Source organism: Zonotrichia albicollis, chromosome 3, assembly GCF_047830755.1.
Source record: "Zonotrichia albicollis isolate bZonAlb1 chromosome 3, bZonAlb1.hap1, whole genome shotgun sequence".
NCBI lineage: Eukaryota > Metazoa > Chordata > Aves > Passeriformes > Passerellidae > Zonotrichia > Zonotrichia albicollis.
Window position 1 is genome coordinate 4,217,736 of NC_133821.1, and position 14,039 is coordinate 4,231,774.

The window sequence follows — 14,039 nt, forward strand, 5'->3', positions numbered from 1 at the left end:
AGCCCTAAGGCTGCCAGAGCTCCAGGAGCATTTGGACAATGCTCTCAGGTCTGCACAGGGTGGGATTGTTGGGATGTCTTGGGTAGGGCCAGGAACTGGATCGATGATCCTTGTGGGTTCCTTCCAACTTAGGATATTCTGTGATTCCATGATCTTCAAAGAGTTCCCTTTAACTCATTCCTGCAGAAACACCTGAACCTGCACCCACCTCATTCTGTGGCCAAAATGCCACCTCAGCTACCCCTGTGAAAGCTGCTAAAATTGGATTCTGTCATTCCCCAACGTGGGCACCCAGCTTGAACCCCAGTTTTAGAGGTTCTTCTCATTCACCCAGTGTTCCTGTGACCTGCTCGTCTGTCCCACAAATTCAGGGCTGGCTGCACCACAGAGCTCATTGTTCTGGTGTCTCTTGGCTTTTTCAGCTTGGCTCTTAAAGGAGCATCTAATATTCTTTACTCATGACTTAGCAGTCGCTAAGTTGGACCCATAAAACTGTAGAATATCTTAAGTTGCAAGGGGCCCATAAGGATCATTGAGTCCAGCTCCTGGACCTGCACAGGCCCACCCCAAGAATTCCATAGTTCTGTTTCTGAAGCTGTTTTCTGCTAAATGATTTTTATGCATATAGAATAATAAAATCCTGGAATGGTTTGGGTGGGAAGGGACCTTAAAGACCATCCCATTCCACTCCCTGCCATGGGCAGGGACACCTTCCACTATCCCAGGGTGCTCCAAGCCCCATGCAGCCTGGCCTTGGACACTTTCAGGGATCCAGGGTCAGCCGCAGCTTCTCTGGGCACCCTGTGCCAGGGCCTCCCCACCCTCTTGGGGAAGAATTTCTTCCATATATCAGACCTAAATTTCCCCTCTTTCAGTTTAAACCTGTTACTCCTTGTCTTATCACTTCATTCCCTGATGAAGAGCGATAAGGAAAAAGCTTTGTGTTGCCTTAAAACTTTTTTGTTCCACTTGTTCTGCTTTGATTTTTGGACTTTAATAAGAACTTGTTTTGGAGGCCTGAAGAAAAAAAATTCCCCCCACTTAGTTATTAAATAAAACCAACATTTTTAGATGAGAAATACTATAAATTCACAAAAGGAAATTTCTATGATTTTCTAAGTTATTGTGCTCTCCCCAGCACTCCTTTCCACTGGAAAAAAAAAGTAAAAACAGGGTGGGAGAACTACTCCAAGTGGCTTTTCTCATTTGTTTTTCCTTGTGAAGGCAATTTCTAAAAGCATTAATCAGAAGCGAAACGCGTTGTCATAATGCTCACTCATCTCAGCCGCCTTTATTTTTGAAAATAAAATTACTTTTCACCAATCCAAGGTTCCACCAGCTGTGAAATGTGAACCAGTGGCTTGCTGTACCCAGCAATATTTGCCTGCTATTTTGGGTTTTGTAAAACACATTTTGGGACTATTTTGGGTTTTGTAAAACACTGCTGGCCCAAAGGGCGGTGGCGTTGGCTGCCGAAGGTATCGGCAGCAACTGGGAGAGTGGGAGTAGTGGATTTTGTAGGGACTACGAATCCCCAGAGCCCTTCTGTGTGTGGGTGGGAGCGAGTGACCTTTGTGGGAGGCTTGACTCGAGGTGGGCTGTGTTGTTCCCCTCTCTGAGCCGCTTTTGCACTTTGGCTGTGTCTCCGACACGTGCGTGGGGACAGAGCTGAGCCTGTGCAAGGCTGCAGAGAGGTGTTTCCAGTCTCAGCAGGGTGCAGAAAGGGCTGCAATGTCCCCATGGGGGTGCACAGGTGGTCCCGACTCCTCTCAAACCCTGCCAGAGGAGCTGGGATGGCCCCAAGCCCCTGGTTGGACTTGCTGAGGTTGATGTTCCTCCGGGCCTTTCCCATTCTGCCCCACCAGTGCCACCACAGTAGTAAAAAGAGGATTCTACTTTTAGAGATTTAGTAAAAATCCAGTAATCTTCTTTTAGTAAAAAGAAGGTTCTACTTTTATTCTTCTTTCAACTACCAGAGTAGTAAAAAGAAGATTCTTGGCCCAGTGGGAGAAGTAGGACATGGTGATGGTGTGGATAATTATGATTAGATTTATAGATAATACAATAAATATTGCCAATAAATATCTGAATAATAGCTCCATCACCTATTGCAGTGGTTATAGTGTCACTAGGTCATAGTTTTTCCTTTGAGCCATGAGACCACCTCACTTTCTAAACTGCTCAAGGAAATCTAAGTGTGGCTCACTTCACTTAGTCTCAGATTTGGCCAACAGTCTATGACTAAAACATTACAATTTAAGCAAGTTCAGCTGGAAATGTACAGATTTTCAGTTTTGACCCTGCAGAATTCACATTTGCAAAGCACCTATGGAGCGACTTTAGGATTTATCTCTGTATTTGACCAGAACTGAGAGCTTTTACTCACCCACCCAAAAGTTCCCCATCTTTGGGCTGGATGTGCTGCAGGTGCCCCTGACAGGGTGAAGACCCCTCCAGAAGCTGCCTTCCCTCTTGAAGATCAGTTTGTTCAGAGGGTGCAATCTCCAACAGCATTTTATATCCTTTTGCAGGCCCCCAAACCACCACAAACATATTATCATTATTATTATTATTGTTATTGTTGTTATTATTATTATTATTATTATTATTTATTTATTTATTTATTTTTAATGTGTTCCATTAATTATGTGAGCACCTGGTGTTCCTATGACTGGACAAATCACATTGCCTGACACAGAGCGGAAGCGGAGAGGGAGGATGTGTGTGGGAGGATATATTTGATGGCCAAAATATCTTTCGTTGCCATCTCACATTGAGAGCAACTGAAAACCCCAAAAGCAGCATCCATGATCCTGTAGATGATCTGTCAACCCTCCCATAAAATCATCCTTGTGACACAACTGGCACTCAAAGCAAATTGCTGACTCGTGCTGCATCTCACATTCCCTAAATCTGCCAAAATTATGGCAGTTGCATGAATTATTTCTCATTTGGGAGCAGAGTATATCAGAGACCCCAGGATTTTCCAGTGAGACTGTAACAAGGACAACAAATCAATGCCAAACATGTAGGTGGGTTTTCTGTCTTTCACAGCTGGTAATGAGTGATAGCTGAAATTTACCCATCGTCCAGCCTTGACTTTAAATGATACTTTTCTCTTTCCTGCTGCTGGAAGAAAAAAAAAAAAAAAAAAAAAAGAAAGGGAAATTCCAGCCACTCTCATGGCAAAAAACCCCCATGATCCAGAATCTGAAATCCTGGCACAAAGTTGTGAGTGGAAAAGCAGGAAAAGTTCCCCTAATACATCATGTGCCATTGCACCACCAGACCTGCTAAGCAGAGCAAGCTCTGGGTACAACCTGGAGGCTGCCAAATGAAAATGAAATTGCTGCAGGAACTGCTCTGGTTGATTTTTAATAGGTGAAACTCCCCCTCCAACTGTGCTGTCAGTGCCTGGAGCAGAGCTGAGGCCTGGGGACAGATGGATGTGCCATCTGTAAACCCAGGTCAAAGGGAATCTCAGAGATGAAAAAGTTTTGGATGGGGGAAAAGTGTGTATCAGGCTATCCTGAAATATTTCACCAATTCCTTCTATTTTGCACACCTTATCAGTAATAATAAAAATAAAGCAGAAGGGAGAAGACATTTAAAATTAAAATATTGTGGTGGCTCTATTAGAAACCTCATTTTCGAATTGCAGATTTTGAAATATTAGATCTGTTCTAGAAAGCAAAAGAAAAAGTTGCTTTTACTGGAATATTTTTCCCTGTGAGTCTGGCTGGCTGGGAGCTTTTCTGAACACACTGGTTGGAATCTGACTACCAAGAGACAGTGCCAGACTGACATTTGGGGGTGTCCCTGGACCTGAGGTCCCTGATCCTCCATGATCACTGCAGATCTTAAGATATTTTGGCAGAAATAGGAGTCACTGTGTCTCTGCACAGCTTACAGTATTCAGGGTTTAATTTTTGGGGGGTTTTGGGCATGTAGCCCACACCTTCCAAAGCCTTTGGTTCAAGGCAGGAGTGGGGCAGACTTTGGCGCTGGTTATTGCACTTCAGCAATGCTGACTTCATCTGCTCCTTCATTTTTGAGGCTCCAAGAAGAGTTTGGCCATTTTGGCTACCCAGACCCATTATTATCCTTGAATTTCAGACTGGGGCTGAAATTACATTTCTAGGATGAAAGTCAAAGAGTCCTCAAGCCCATGTTTGGAAACCTTAATGCAGACCAGACGATGATCCATGGAAAGGGTTTGATTCATTTGTGTCTGGTGATCCTTGGGTTGTCCAGGAGGTCTGAGACATCCACAGGGTGTAGGAAAACCTAATCCATGATTTCTGGGAGAGCCACACCTTGGGAGGACCCAGAGCACATCACGCCAGAGTGCTGTAGATGGATGAGGCAAACCCTCAGCTTGTCTTTACAGGCAGGATGGATGCAGGCTGCACCGCATTCCTTGAACTTCTTACAGTATTCCAAAGGGCCAGAGAGGTCCTGTGGCTTCCTGGACAAACCCAAGTGTGAGCCTGAGCTGCTGAAACGTGAGGAGCAGCAGGGCTGGTTCCGTGCATGGCGCGGCCACATCCGCGCTGGCCCTGCTGTGTGGGAGGGACAGGAGCTGCAAGAAAGCCCTGAGCTGCCTGAGGTGACTCCCTCTCAGGCCAGGGACTGTGTGACCCTCCTGGTGCAGCTGAACAGCTTAGCACAGGGCTGTTGATAAATCCATCTTCATCCCTCCGGCATCACCCAGCTCTGGATGTTCAATATCATATGGAAATCTCTGAGTTGGAAAGGGAACATGTCCAAAGCAGTCACTTGAGCCTCTTTTTCTTGTGTTTCTGGTGACTTGTAGTGTCTGAACCTCATTTGCAAAGTGTGAAACACCAGAGTCATGTGGGAACAGAAACCATGGGGTTCACAAGGTCCAAGGCAGCAGAGGACTGTAGACAGGATGGTTTTCAGCTCCTCTCTTCGCTGTCCCATCGTACTGCATTCTGATCTTCTCCAGCTTGTTCTAAATGAATGGAAAGACTTTGTCCGTCAATGCCTGTACCTTTCTCCAAAAGCAGTCTCACTAAAACCAATTTGTGCTCTTCCTTCCAGGATGGGGTTGTTTGGCAGCAAAAATCAGCTGATGTCCAATGAGAAACACACTTCTGGAGGCAATCCCAAAACCAAGGGCAAACCTCCTCCTGCCCCACCCAAGGTAAGCCTGCAATTTTGTGTCCTTTTGGGATCCCACCACAGCTCAGTTGGTATCTGAGGTGGTGCAGGCAATATTTAGAATCACAGAATTATTTGGGTTGGAAAGAACCTGAAAGCCCATCCAGTTCCACCCCCTGCCATGGGCAGAGACAATTTCCTTTATCCCAGGTTGCTCCAAGCCCTGTCCAACCTGGCTTTGGATATTTCCAGGGCTCCAGGGGCACCCACAGCTTCTCTGGGAAACCTGGTCCTCCCAGCTGATCCCTTTTGGAAGGGCTCTGAGGAACCCCTGTATATTTCAAACCCCTAAAATACTGTGTATTGAAATATCTTCTCATCAGCACTTTGAAACCCAAGCTGATGTTGCTGACTTGCAAGATGGGTCAGATTCAGGCTAAGATTCAGAGTTGCAAACCACAATGGAAACTTCACCACTGTGAGTCCTCAGCGGGCTCAGAGAGGAGGGTCTGTAGTCAGTCTGTGTTGGGTTGAGTTGAAAATCAGAAATGCTGGGCATCTGCTGCTCCCTTTGCATTCCCTCAGCCTCTGCTGGCACAGACACAGAGCAGGAAGGAACTGGGGAAGGATTTAGGAGACCTCAAATGACAAACTTGTTTAAACTTTGTAAGTGACTTCGCCTCTGTTGCTGTCCAAAGCACATGAAGCTGTTTTGTCTTTCCTTGCCCCTGCCAGCCCTGCAGCCAGCACGAGAGAAACTCGAGGTGCAGCTCTCATGTGAAGACCATCTCGAGCCCTGGGAGAGGGGAGGAATTGCAAATCATTGCTTTTTATGACAGCTGGAGATGTTTTTCACTCCTTTACTTTCATTTCTGAGTTCTCCCACAGCTATTCAGTCCAGTTTTCATGACAGCAGTTGTCAGATTGACCAAGAAGATGCTATTTTCCTAAATTTCATTCTCTCCAGCTCACTGGAGAGGAGCCACTATCAGTATAAATACAGTATCACTGGCCACCTTCTGCCATTCGTTATTTTTTGCCACAGGCACTCAGCTCTCACATGTCAGGGGAAATCCAAATTTCTTCCACTTAAATGAGAAATGGCAGCAGATGAGCAGCTCTCCCACCCCACACTGCTGCTGAGCTGGGGTGAAAGAATGGTGCAGGCAGAAAACACGAGGTGTTTTTAGTTCTTTGTCTGTATTTCACCACTTTTGCACGTGTATAAAAATACCCAGTGTGGTCAAACACCCCACAATAGGCACTGTGAGGTGGGTGAAGGCCAATTTCAAGCAGTTATCCCCCAAAACAAGGTGGTTCCATCCCAGCTCACTTGTGAGTGATCTATGATCTACAATTTGCCAGTTCCAGCAGCAGGGCCAAACCAAACCAGGAGCAAAGTAAGCATTTTAAAATTGTGCCCAGATGAGCTGCAGCAACTTGTTGCTATTTAATTTCACAGTCTGCAATTTGCTCCTGAGGGATAGTGGAGGGGTAGCTGCAATCTCTGCTGTCTGTGACCAGTGAGAGGACCTAAGGGAACAGCTGGAGCTGTGTCACAGGAGATTTAGTCCCAATTGGGATTTGGGACTAATTCCCAAATTGGGAAATTTTCCCAATTGGATACTGGGAAAAGGTTCCTCCCCAGAGGGTGCTGGGCACTGAGCAGGCTCCCCAGGGAATCTCCCAAGGCTGCCAGAACTCCAGGAGCATTTGGATAATGTTCCAAGGCATAGGGTGGAATGGTTGGGGTGCTGGATTAAAGATCCTTGTGGGCCCCTTCCATCTCAGGAATCATAGAATTATTGGATCATAGAATATCCTGAGTGGATATCCACAAGGACCATCGAATATTCCATGATTTCTACAGTTCTCTGATTAATTAGCTGTTGCAGTCACTGCCTCTGGTTTTTTAATGTAATCTTGAGCAAAGGATATCATACAACAATTATGGCAGACAGTATCTCTGGTTTTCTGCTTCAAACAACTCTGCAATTGCCATTTCTCAATTGCACCATTCATCTCTCACCCCTCACTGATCCTAAATCTGGCATCAGTGGACAGGGGTTGGATGGAGCAGGCTCCAAGTGAGGGGGCAGCAGATTTCTGCTTTAACTCAGAGGGAAGCCAAGGCTTATTGCAGCTTTTCTGTGAAGACAGCTGTGAACACCTCATGGCAAAATGTGCTAAAGCCATCACAGCTGTGGAGCCAGGCACAGGGGCTGCAGTGGTCTCTGGACCAGACTCCCACTTGTCTGTGAAGCTGAAATCAGTTCTTCCTGAGACACAGCAAAGTGATAAATATCTCCTTTTTCCTTTCTATTTCTATTACAGGGGAGACAAGTTATCAACAGCCCTCATCTAAACCAAGCCTCTGCACAAGGTAAGGCTCTGTTTTCTTTGCCTCCCCGTGGGGTTTTGCAGGGTGGTGGTCCCCAAATGTCAGGGTTTGAGGATGAGCCATCACATCACAGGCGTGTGGTTTCTGTATTTGCAGCCGTGCCAGGCTGATTCTTTTTATATCAGAGTGGCTCAGAAAACTCAGTTTACATCACTAAGTCCTTGCAGCTGCCAATTTTCTCCTTGCTCATCAAAGAAATCCAGAGGGAAAAGCACTCCCTCTCCTTTGGAAGCCAGGTGATCTTTAAGGTCTGTTCCAAACCTGTGATTCCATGATTGCTGGAGCAAAGGCAGATCTGAGCCTGGAGCTGCGCAAGATTCCTCTGCCCTGTCTGCAGTGTGACAAGTCATGGATGCTTCATCCAGCCAGCTAAACATTTCAGAGGAAATAGCAGGCATCAGAGAGCCCAGAGAGGCTACAAAGAGAAGGAGAAGAAAGGGAAGAGGATAAAATAAGGATACACAGAGCCCCTGCCTGGAGATGGGCTGTTGGCTTCATCCACCTCTGCAATTATCTGTGGGTCACAGATGGTGTTTGGAGATTATTGCCTTTTAGCAGGGAGCCCTCAGCACCCTCTGCCCAGCCTCCAGCAGCAGCTTATGTGTGTTTTTGTCAAAGAAATTCTGCAGATTAAGGACAGAGGGAGAGATAATTAGAAGAGGGGGAGAAATAGAGGAAGCTTGGAAGGGGAGGGAAATCGAGAAAACAGAAGAGGGCAGTTAGCAAAACATGAAAGTTCTGCACGTGGATGAAAGGGTAGGATTAGGGGAGATGGTGTGAGGGAAGAGAAAAGGGGGATGATGAATAAATGGGATGGATGGAATGCCAGTGTTAGGTCTTCTTAGGTCTTATGGATGGTGATGGAGGGTCCCCACCATGGGCCAAGCACAGGAACTCCTGCAACATCAAAATATCCTTCAAATTTGGCTTTTTTTATGGATATCAAATCTGTGGGAGGTGAATATCTTCAACCACGTGATCTGGGGTGCGTTTTCATGGAAATGCCATTTTTCCAGAAACTGTTTTCTTTTGCAGAATTGTTTTCATGGCACGTTTCCAAGTGGCCGTGCTCTCCCACCTCCCCAGCTGAGCAGGGACCGCTGGTTTGTCACAGAATTTTTATCAGAGTTTTTTTCACAGGGTTTTTATCACAGGATTTTTATCACAAGGTTTTTTCCACTCTGGTCAGAGTCAGAGCAGAAATTGTGATCAAGGAGGCGGATTTTACTTCTCCTTCGTGCCCAAAGGCAGAAGTTGAAAGATGCTAGAAAATGGATTAAGCACAATATTAGCCATTTTCAGCTCTCAAAACTAATTTTGTTCATTAGATTCAGTTCCAGTTCTGGAAGAATATTCACACTGACAGTCTGGAAAACTTCCTATTTTTCTCTGCCAGTGTTTGAGTTTCCTGAAATGATGCTACATCTGACTGTGCCCTGTGTGGCAAAACAGGCTGATAAGAACCAAGCCAGATATTTAAGATACCAGAGATCTTCTCCTAAGTGACAGCAATTCAAGTGAATCAAAAGAGAAAGTTCAAAATCCAGGCAATCACATAATATTAAAAAAAAAAAAAAATTCAGAGACATGAATTAAATCCTGTGGGAGCACTTTAAATTCAATCAGGGAAAATTATTGGCTATGGAAGTGTGGCACATAATGTAAAATCAGTCCTTTCTTTTCCTTTTTTTGTAATTTTTGTGGGTTTTTTGGTTTTGCTCTCCTTGAGTTTTGAACGATTTTTCTTTGTTGTTTTTTTTTTTTTTTTTCTGATTTGGAGTTGTTGAAATTGTCTCACACTTTCCAGCTTTCACACCTCTGTCTATGAAATCATTAATTTGTTTATTAAAAAAAAACCAAACAAACTAATTCCTCCTGACATTATTTATCCTCATGGAAATAACACAAAGGCAGGCAAGGGGTTCAGAACTCTGGATTCAATGTGGTGCATGCGGCAGCACCAATCCTTTTTTCATTTCAGGTGATTCTCCCATGGTGTGAGTCTCCCATTCATTTTAACACCATTCCCTGAGCAACCACAAAGTTTTAAAGGCTGATTTTAAGTCTCTGTAGAGTCAAAATTTTAATTCTGAGTCCCCAAAGCCCTCAGCACTGCAAAGTCCTGGCTCATGGTGGGCCCCAAATCCAAGAGTTCCAGGGCAGGGCTGCTGCTTGCTTGCATTGGATGGATAAGACACAAAAAGTAGGTAGAATAACCCCTGTCCTTGCCCTGCCAGCTGCTCACAGCTGGATTTAAATCCCACTGATGGAAAGGGCTGGTGGGTTTGGGTGCTTGTCCTCAGGCATTTTAATAACCTGCAACATCATGAGGAGACGAAGTCTCTGCAAGGTCATTTCTTCTGGCAAGGAACCACCACTTCTTCCACCTCTTCACTTGCTTCTTGCTGACCAAAATATGAACAGGACTGAGTTTCAGGGTGTGGAAGTTTAGCATGGTCTGGAGCTCGAGGTCTTCTGTGGCATCTCAAAGTTAATGCCCAAATTTTTGGTTGTTTTTGTTGTTATTACTTGAATGTGGATTTGAGTTTGAAAGGAATGCTGTCAGAAACGTGAGTTTGAGCTGAGGTGGGAGAAGGAAGGGTTGTTTCTACTGAAAAAAGGGCTGAGTTTTCAGTTGGAAATTAAAAAACTTCTAATCAAAATGTTTGCCTTGATCCATCTGAGGAGAAAAGGATGAGGGAACTGGGGGGCTCAGCCTGGAGAAAAGGAGACTCATGGGGACCTTCTGGCTCTGCACAACTCCCTGAAAACAAATTGTAGCCAGGTAGGGGTTGGGCTCTTCTCTCTGGTAAAAAATGAAAGGACAAGAGGAGGTGGCTTTGAGTTGTACCAAGGGAGGGTTAAATTGGATATTAGGAAAAAAAAATTCACAAAAAGTGTTACCAATCTTCAGATCAGGCTGCCCAGGCAATGGAATCACCATCCCTGGAGGGATTTAAAAGCCACAAGAATGTGGCACTTGGGGACATGGTTTAGGGGTTGCCTTGGCAGTGCTGCATTAAATGGTTGAACTTGATGACTTTACAGATCTTTTCCAAGTTTAGGATTCAGTGATTCCAACCAGCCCATGCCAGCCTTAAACAGAAAAATGAGCTCATTTCCAGCAGCAGTAATCCATAGCTCAATGCACCCAGCTGGCCAGCCTGTCCTGCAAATTGTCACTCACACCATGACCATCCCAAAATGGCCCTAAACCAATGGATGATCCTCTGGGACACCCTGGCACAGTCTGAGCCCTGCTTTGAGGTTGGCAGTGCTGGATTAAATGGTTGGACTTGATGACTTTAGAGATCTTTTCCAAGTTCAGGATTCAGTGATTCCAACCAGCCCATGCCAGCCTTAAACAGAAAAATGAGCATATTTCCAGTAGCAGTAACCCACAGCTTAGTGCACCCAGCTGGCCAGCCTGTCCTGCAAATTGTCACTCACACCATGACCATCCCAAAATGGCCCTAAACCAATGGATGATCCTCTGGGACACCCTGGCACAGTCTGAGCCCTGCTTTGTGGCCATGAGGTGGTTGCAAAGACCTTCCATTGAGGACAAGCCAGCAGTGGGTGGACTGGTTGAATCATTCCTCTTGAGCCACCAAACTGGCACTGAGCGTCTGCAAACCCTGCTGGTATCAGACTTTGCTGACAGCAGCTCTGAGCCAGGACGTGTTTGGCTCCCAATGAAAGTCCTGGGGCTGGCAGCTTTATCTGAGAGCTCCTCACAGCCCCAGCGAGCCTCTCATGGCCTGAGTGGATCAAACTGGTCCAAGGCAGTGTAATTCATGTGTTTCTCATGGGGTGATGGACTCAGGGACAGGAAGAGCCCCCTCTTTCATCATGAGATGGCAGCTCCTGCTAGCTCGGGCAGAGAGAGCTTTTCTTCTGGCTCATTTCAGTGTGCCTGTTGTGGGATAAGAAGTGATAAAGTATTTTTTCAGCATACAAAACCCTTTTTGTCCTTGCTGCATTCTCTCTTTTTAATTTCGTTTATTTTCACTTATGTCAGTTGCTTCGAGATCAAAACTCCATTTTCATTTTCTGGAGTGCACAGCCACCCTGGGCTTGAATATATTTACACATTTGCTCCTATTTTTCTGAGCACGAGTGTGATCACAGCATTATTCCCCTTTCAAGAGGACCAGGAGGGTGTGTGTGTGTGGATGGCAGGCTGGCTGTGGACACCTCATGCCCCAAACCCTTTCATGTCTGAGCAGATGTGTGATAACAACTTTCTCAAGGAGGCAGACAGAGTTTGGGTGCATTGCTAATTCGAGCTGCCTCAAGGGGAAGCCCCCAACCGTGCCAGCTATTTTCAGACTTCAAAGCATTCTCCCCCGTGACTGATCATCCTTTTCCCATCCTGGGAGAGAGCCTCTGCTGGAACCTCTCATGGATCTCCGGTTTCCTTCTCAAAAGCCTGAAGGGCTCTGCTTTCCAAAGCTGCCTTTCCTCCCTCGCTGACCCTTTCTCCTCCCTAACAAATTGCCATCGGAGCAGCAGCCAGCCTCGCACAGACACAAACCCCAAGTCACCCCAGAGACACGGTTATCTCGCAGTGACAAAGGGCCAGTCTGGCTCTCTTGCTGGTGGCATTATTTGAAAAGGTCACCCAAAGACAGTGGCTTGACAGGCTGTTTTGAAAAATGCTAATAATAGGCTGTCCATCGGTCTCAGTGCATTAATTAGGCTGAGCACAAGCTGAAGCCTTCCTGCAGCACAGTTAAATGTTTTTTTCTTTTTCTTTTTCTTTTTCTTTTTCTTTTTCTTTTTCTTTTTCTTTTTCTTTTTCTTTTTCTTTTTCTTTTTCTTTTTCTTATCTTTTTCCTTTTCTTTTTCTTTTTCTTTTTCTTTTTCTTTTTCTTTTTCTTTTTCTTTTTCTTTTTCTTTTTCTTTTTCTTTTTCTTTTTCTTTTTCTTTTTCTTTTTCTTTTTCTTTTTCTTTTTCTTTTTCTTTTTCTTTTTCTTTTTCCTTTTCTTTTTCTTTTTCTTTAAATTTTTCTTTTTCTCTTTTTCTTTTTCTTTAAATTTTTCTTTTTCTCTTTTTCTTTTTCTTTTTCTTTTTCTTTTTCTTTTTCTTTTTCTTTTTCTTTAAATTTTTCTTTTTCTCTTTTTCTTTTTCTTTTTCTTTTTCTTTTTCTTTTTCTTTTTCTTTTTCTTTTTCTTTAAATTTTTCTTTTTCTTTAAATTTTTCTTTTTCTTTAAATTTTTGGTTTTAAATTTTTGTTTTTCATTAATCTTTTTCTTTTTCCTTTTCTTTTTCTTCTTTTCTTAGATTTTTCTTAAATTTTTCTCTAAATTTTTTTTCTTTAATTTTTTTCTTTAAAATGTTCTTTTTTTCTTTTTCTTTAAATTTTTATTTAATTTTTTTCTTCAAGTTTTTCTTCTTTAAATTTTTCTTTTTCTTTTTTTTTCTTTAATTTTTTTTTGTTCTGTTTTTCTCCTCCTTCTCCTTCTCCTTCTCCTTCTCCTTCTCCTTCTCCTTCTCCTTCTCCTTCTCCTTCTCCTTCTCCTTCTCCTTCTCCTTCTCTCCTCCTTCTCCTTTCTTTTCCTTTTCCACCACGGTGTTATGGTTTGATTTCTGTGATCCTGCGCATGCGCTGACTCTTTTTATAAACTTTGATTTGCCCCAGAATAGCTGTTCTTTTCTGCTTCAGCAGCTGCGAGCATGCAGAGCACAGGGGAGAGGTTGCAGTGCTTCCCCGAGAGCAGCCCCGGCACCTCCGGGGTTTGCAAACCAAGAGATTCAGCTCCGGCCCACAGGGATCAGCCTGGGCTGGGCCAGAGCATCATGTGGACTCATAAAAATGAGAGAGAGGGATTTTTTATATGGGCAGAAAGTGACAGGACAAGGGGTAGCTTCTAAAAACTGTTTTAAACTGGCACAGCTCAGGTTTGGGTTAGATGTGAGGAAGGAACTGTTCCCTGTGAGGGAGGTGAGGCCCTGGCACAGGGTGCCCAGAGAAGCTGTGGCTGCCCCTGGATCCCTGGAAGTGTCCAAGGCCAGGCTGGATGGGGCTTGGAGTAATCTGGGACAGTGGAAGGTGTCCCTGCCCATGGCAGGGAATGGAACTGGATGAGCTTTAAGGTCTTTTTCAACCCGAACCATTCTGTGATTCATTCACTGCAAGAAAAACTGTTCAAAAGGGAGGGACGACAAGATACCAAAGCACAGGCCACAGACCACGAGCACAAGGAGAGCTAAACTCTAGAAACAGCCTCAAATAACAGAAACTGCAATGACTTTGTACTTTTTTAAATCAAAAAAACCCCACATCATTTTGAGTCAAATTCCACAGCCACCATGGGAAATGTTGCAGTTTTCATTTAGCACTGTGTAAAACTCAGGCTGAACTCTGACTGGTTATTTATGACCCTTCCAATTCCACACAAACCCCTTTTTTTGTTGACACTCTGGGTTTTGTGGACTGGGGGGTGGTTCTGCAGTGTTTTAAAAATACATACACAGGAAATGCTTTGTTGAATCAGTGTTAATCCCT

General features: G+C 44.4%; 1 protein-coding gene across 2 annotated transcripts in view; it reads left to right on the forward strand.

Moving 5' to 3' along the window:
* BLK (BLK proto-oncogene, Src family tyrosine kinase) overlaps positions 1-14,039 on the forward strand; it is a 46,714-nt gene that overhangs the window by 13,114 nt on the left and 19,561 nt on the right. For both annotated transcript variants that reach the window (XM_074536495.1, XM_005495419.4), the window contains exons 2-3: positions 5,068-5,170; positions 7,462-7,510. In XM_074536495.1, the coding sequence (XP_074392596.1) occupies positions 5,069-5,170; positions 7,462-7,510 (151 nt within the window). In that variant the 5' untranslated portion in view covers position 5,068. The remainder of the gene's footprint in view (positions 1-5,067; positions 5,171-7,461; positions 7,511-14,039) is intronic.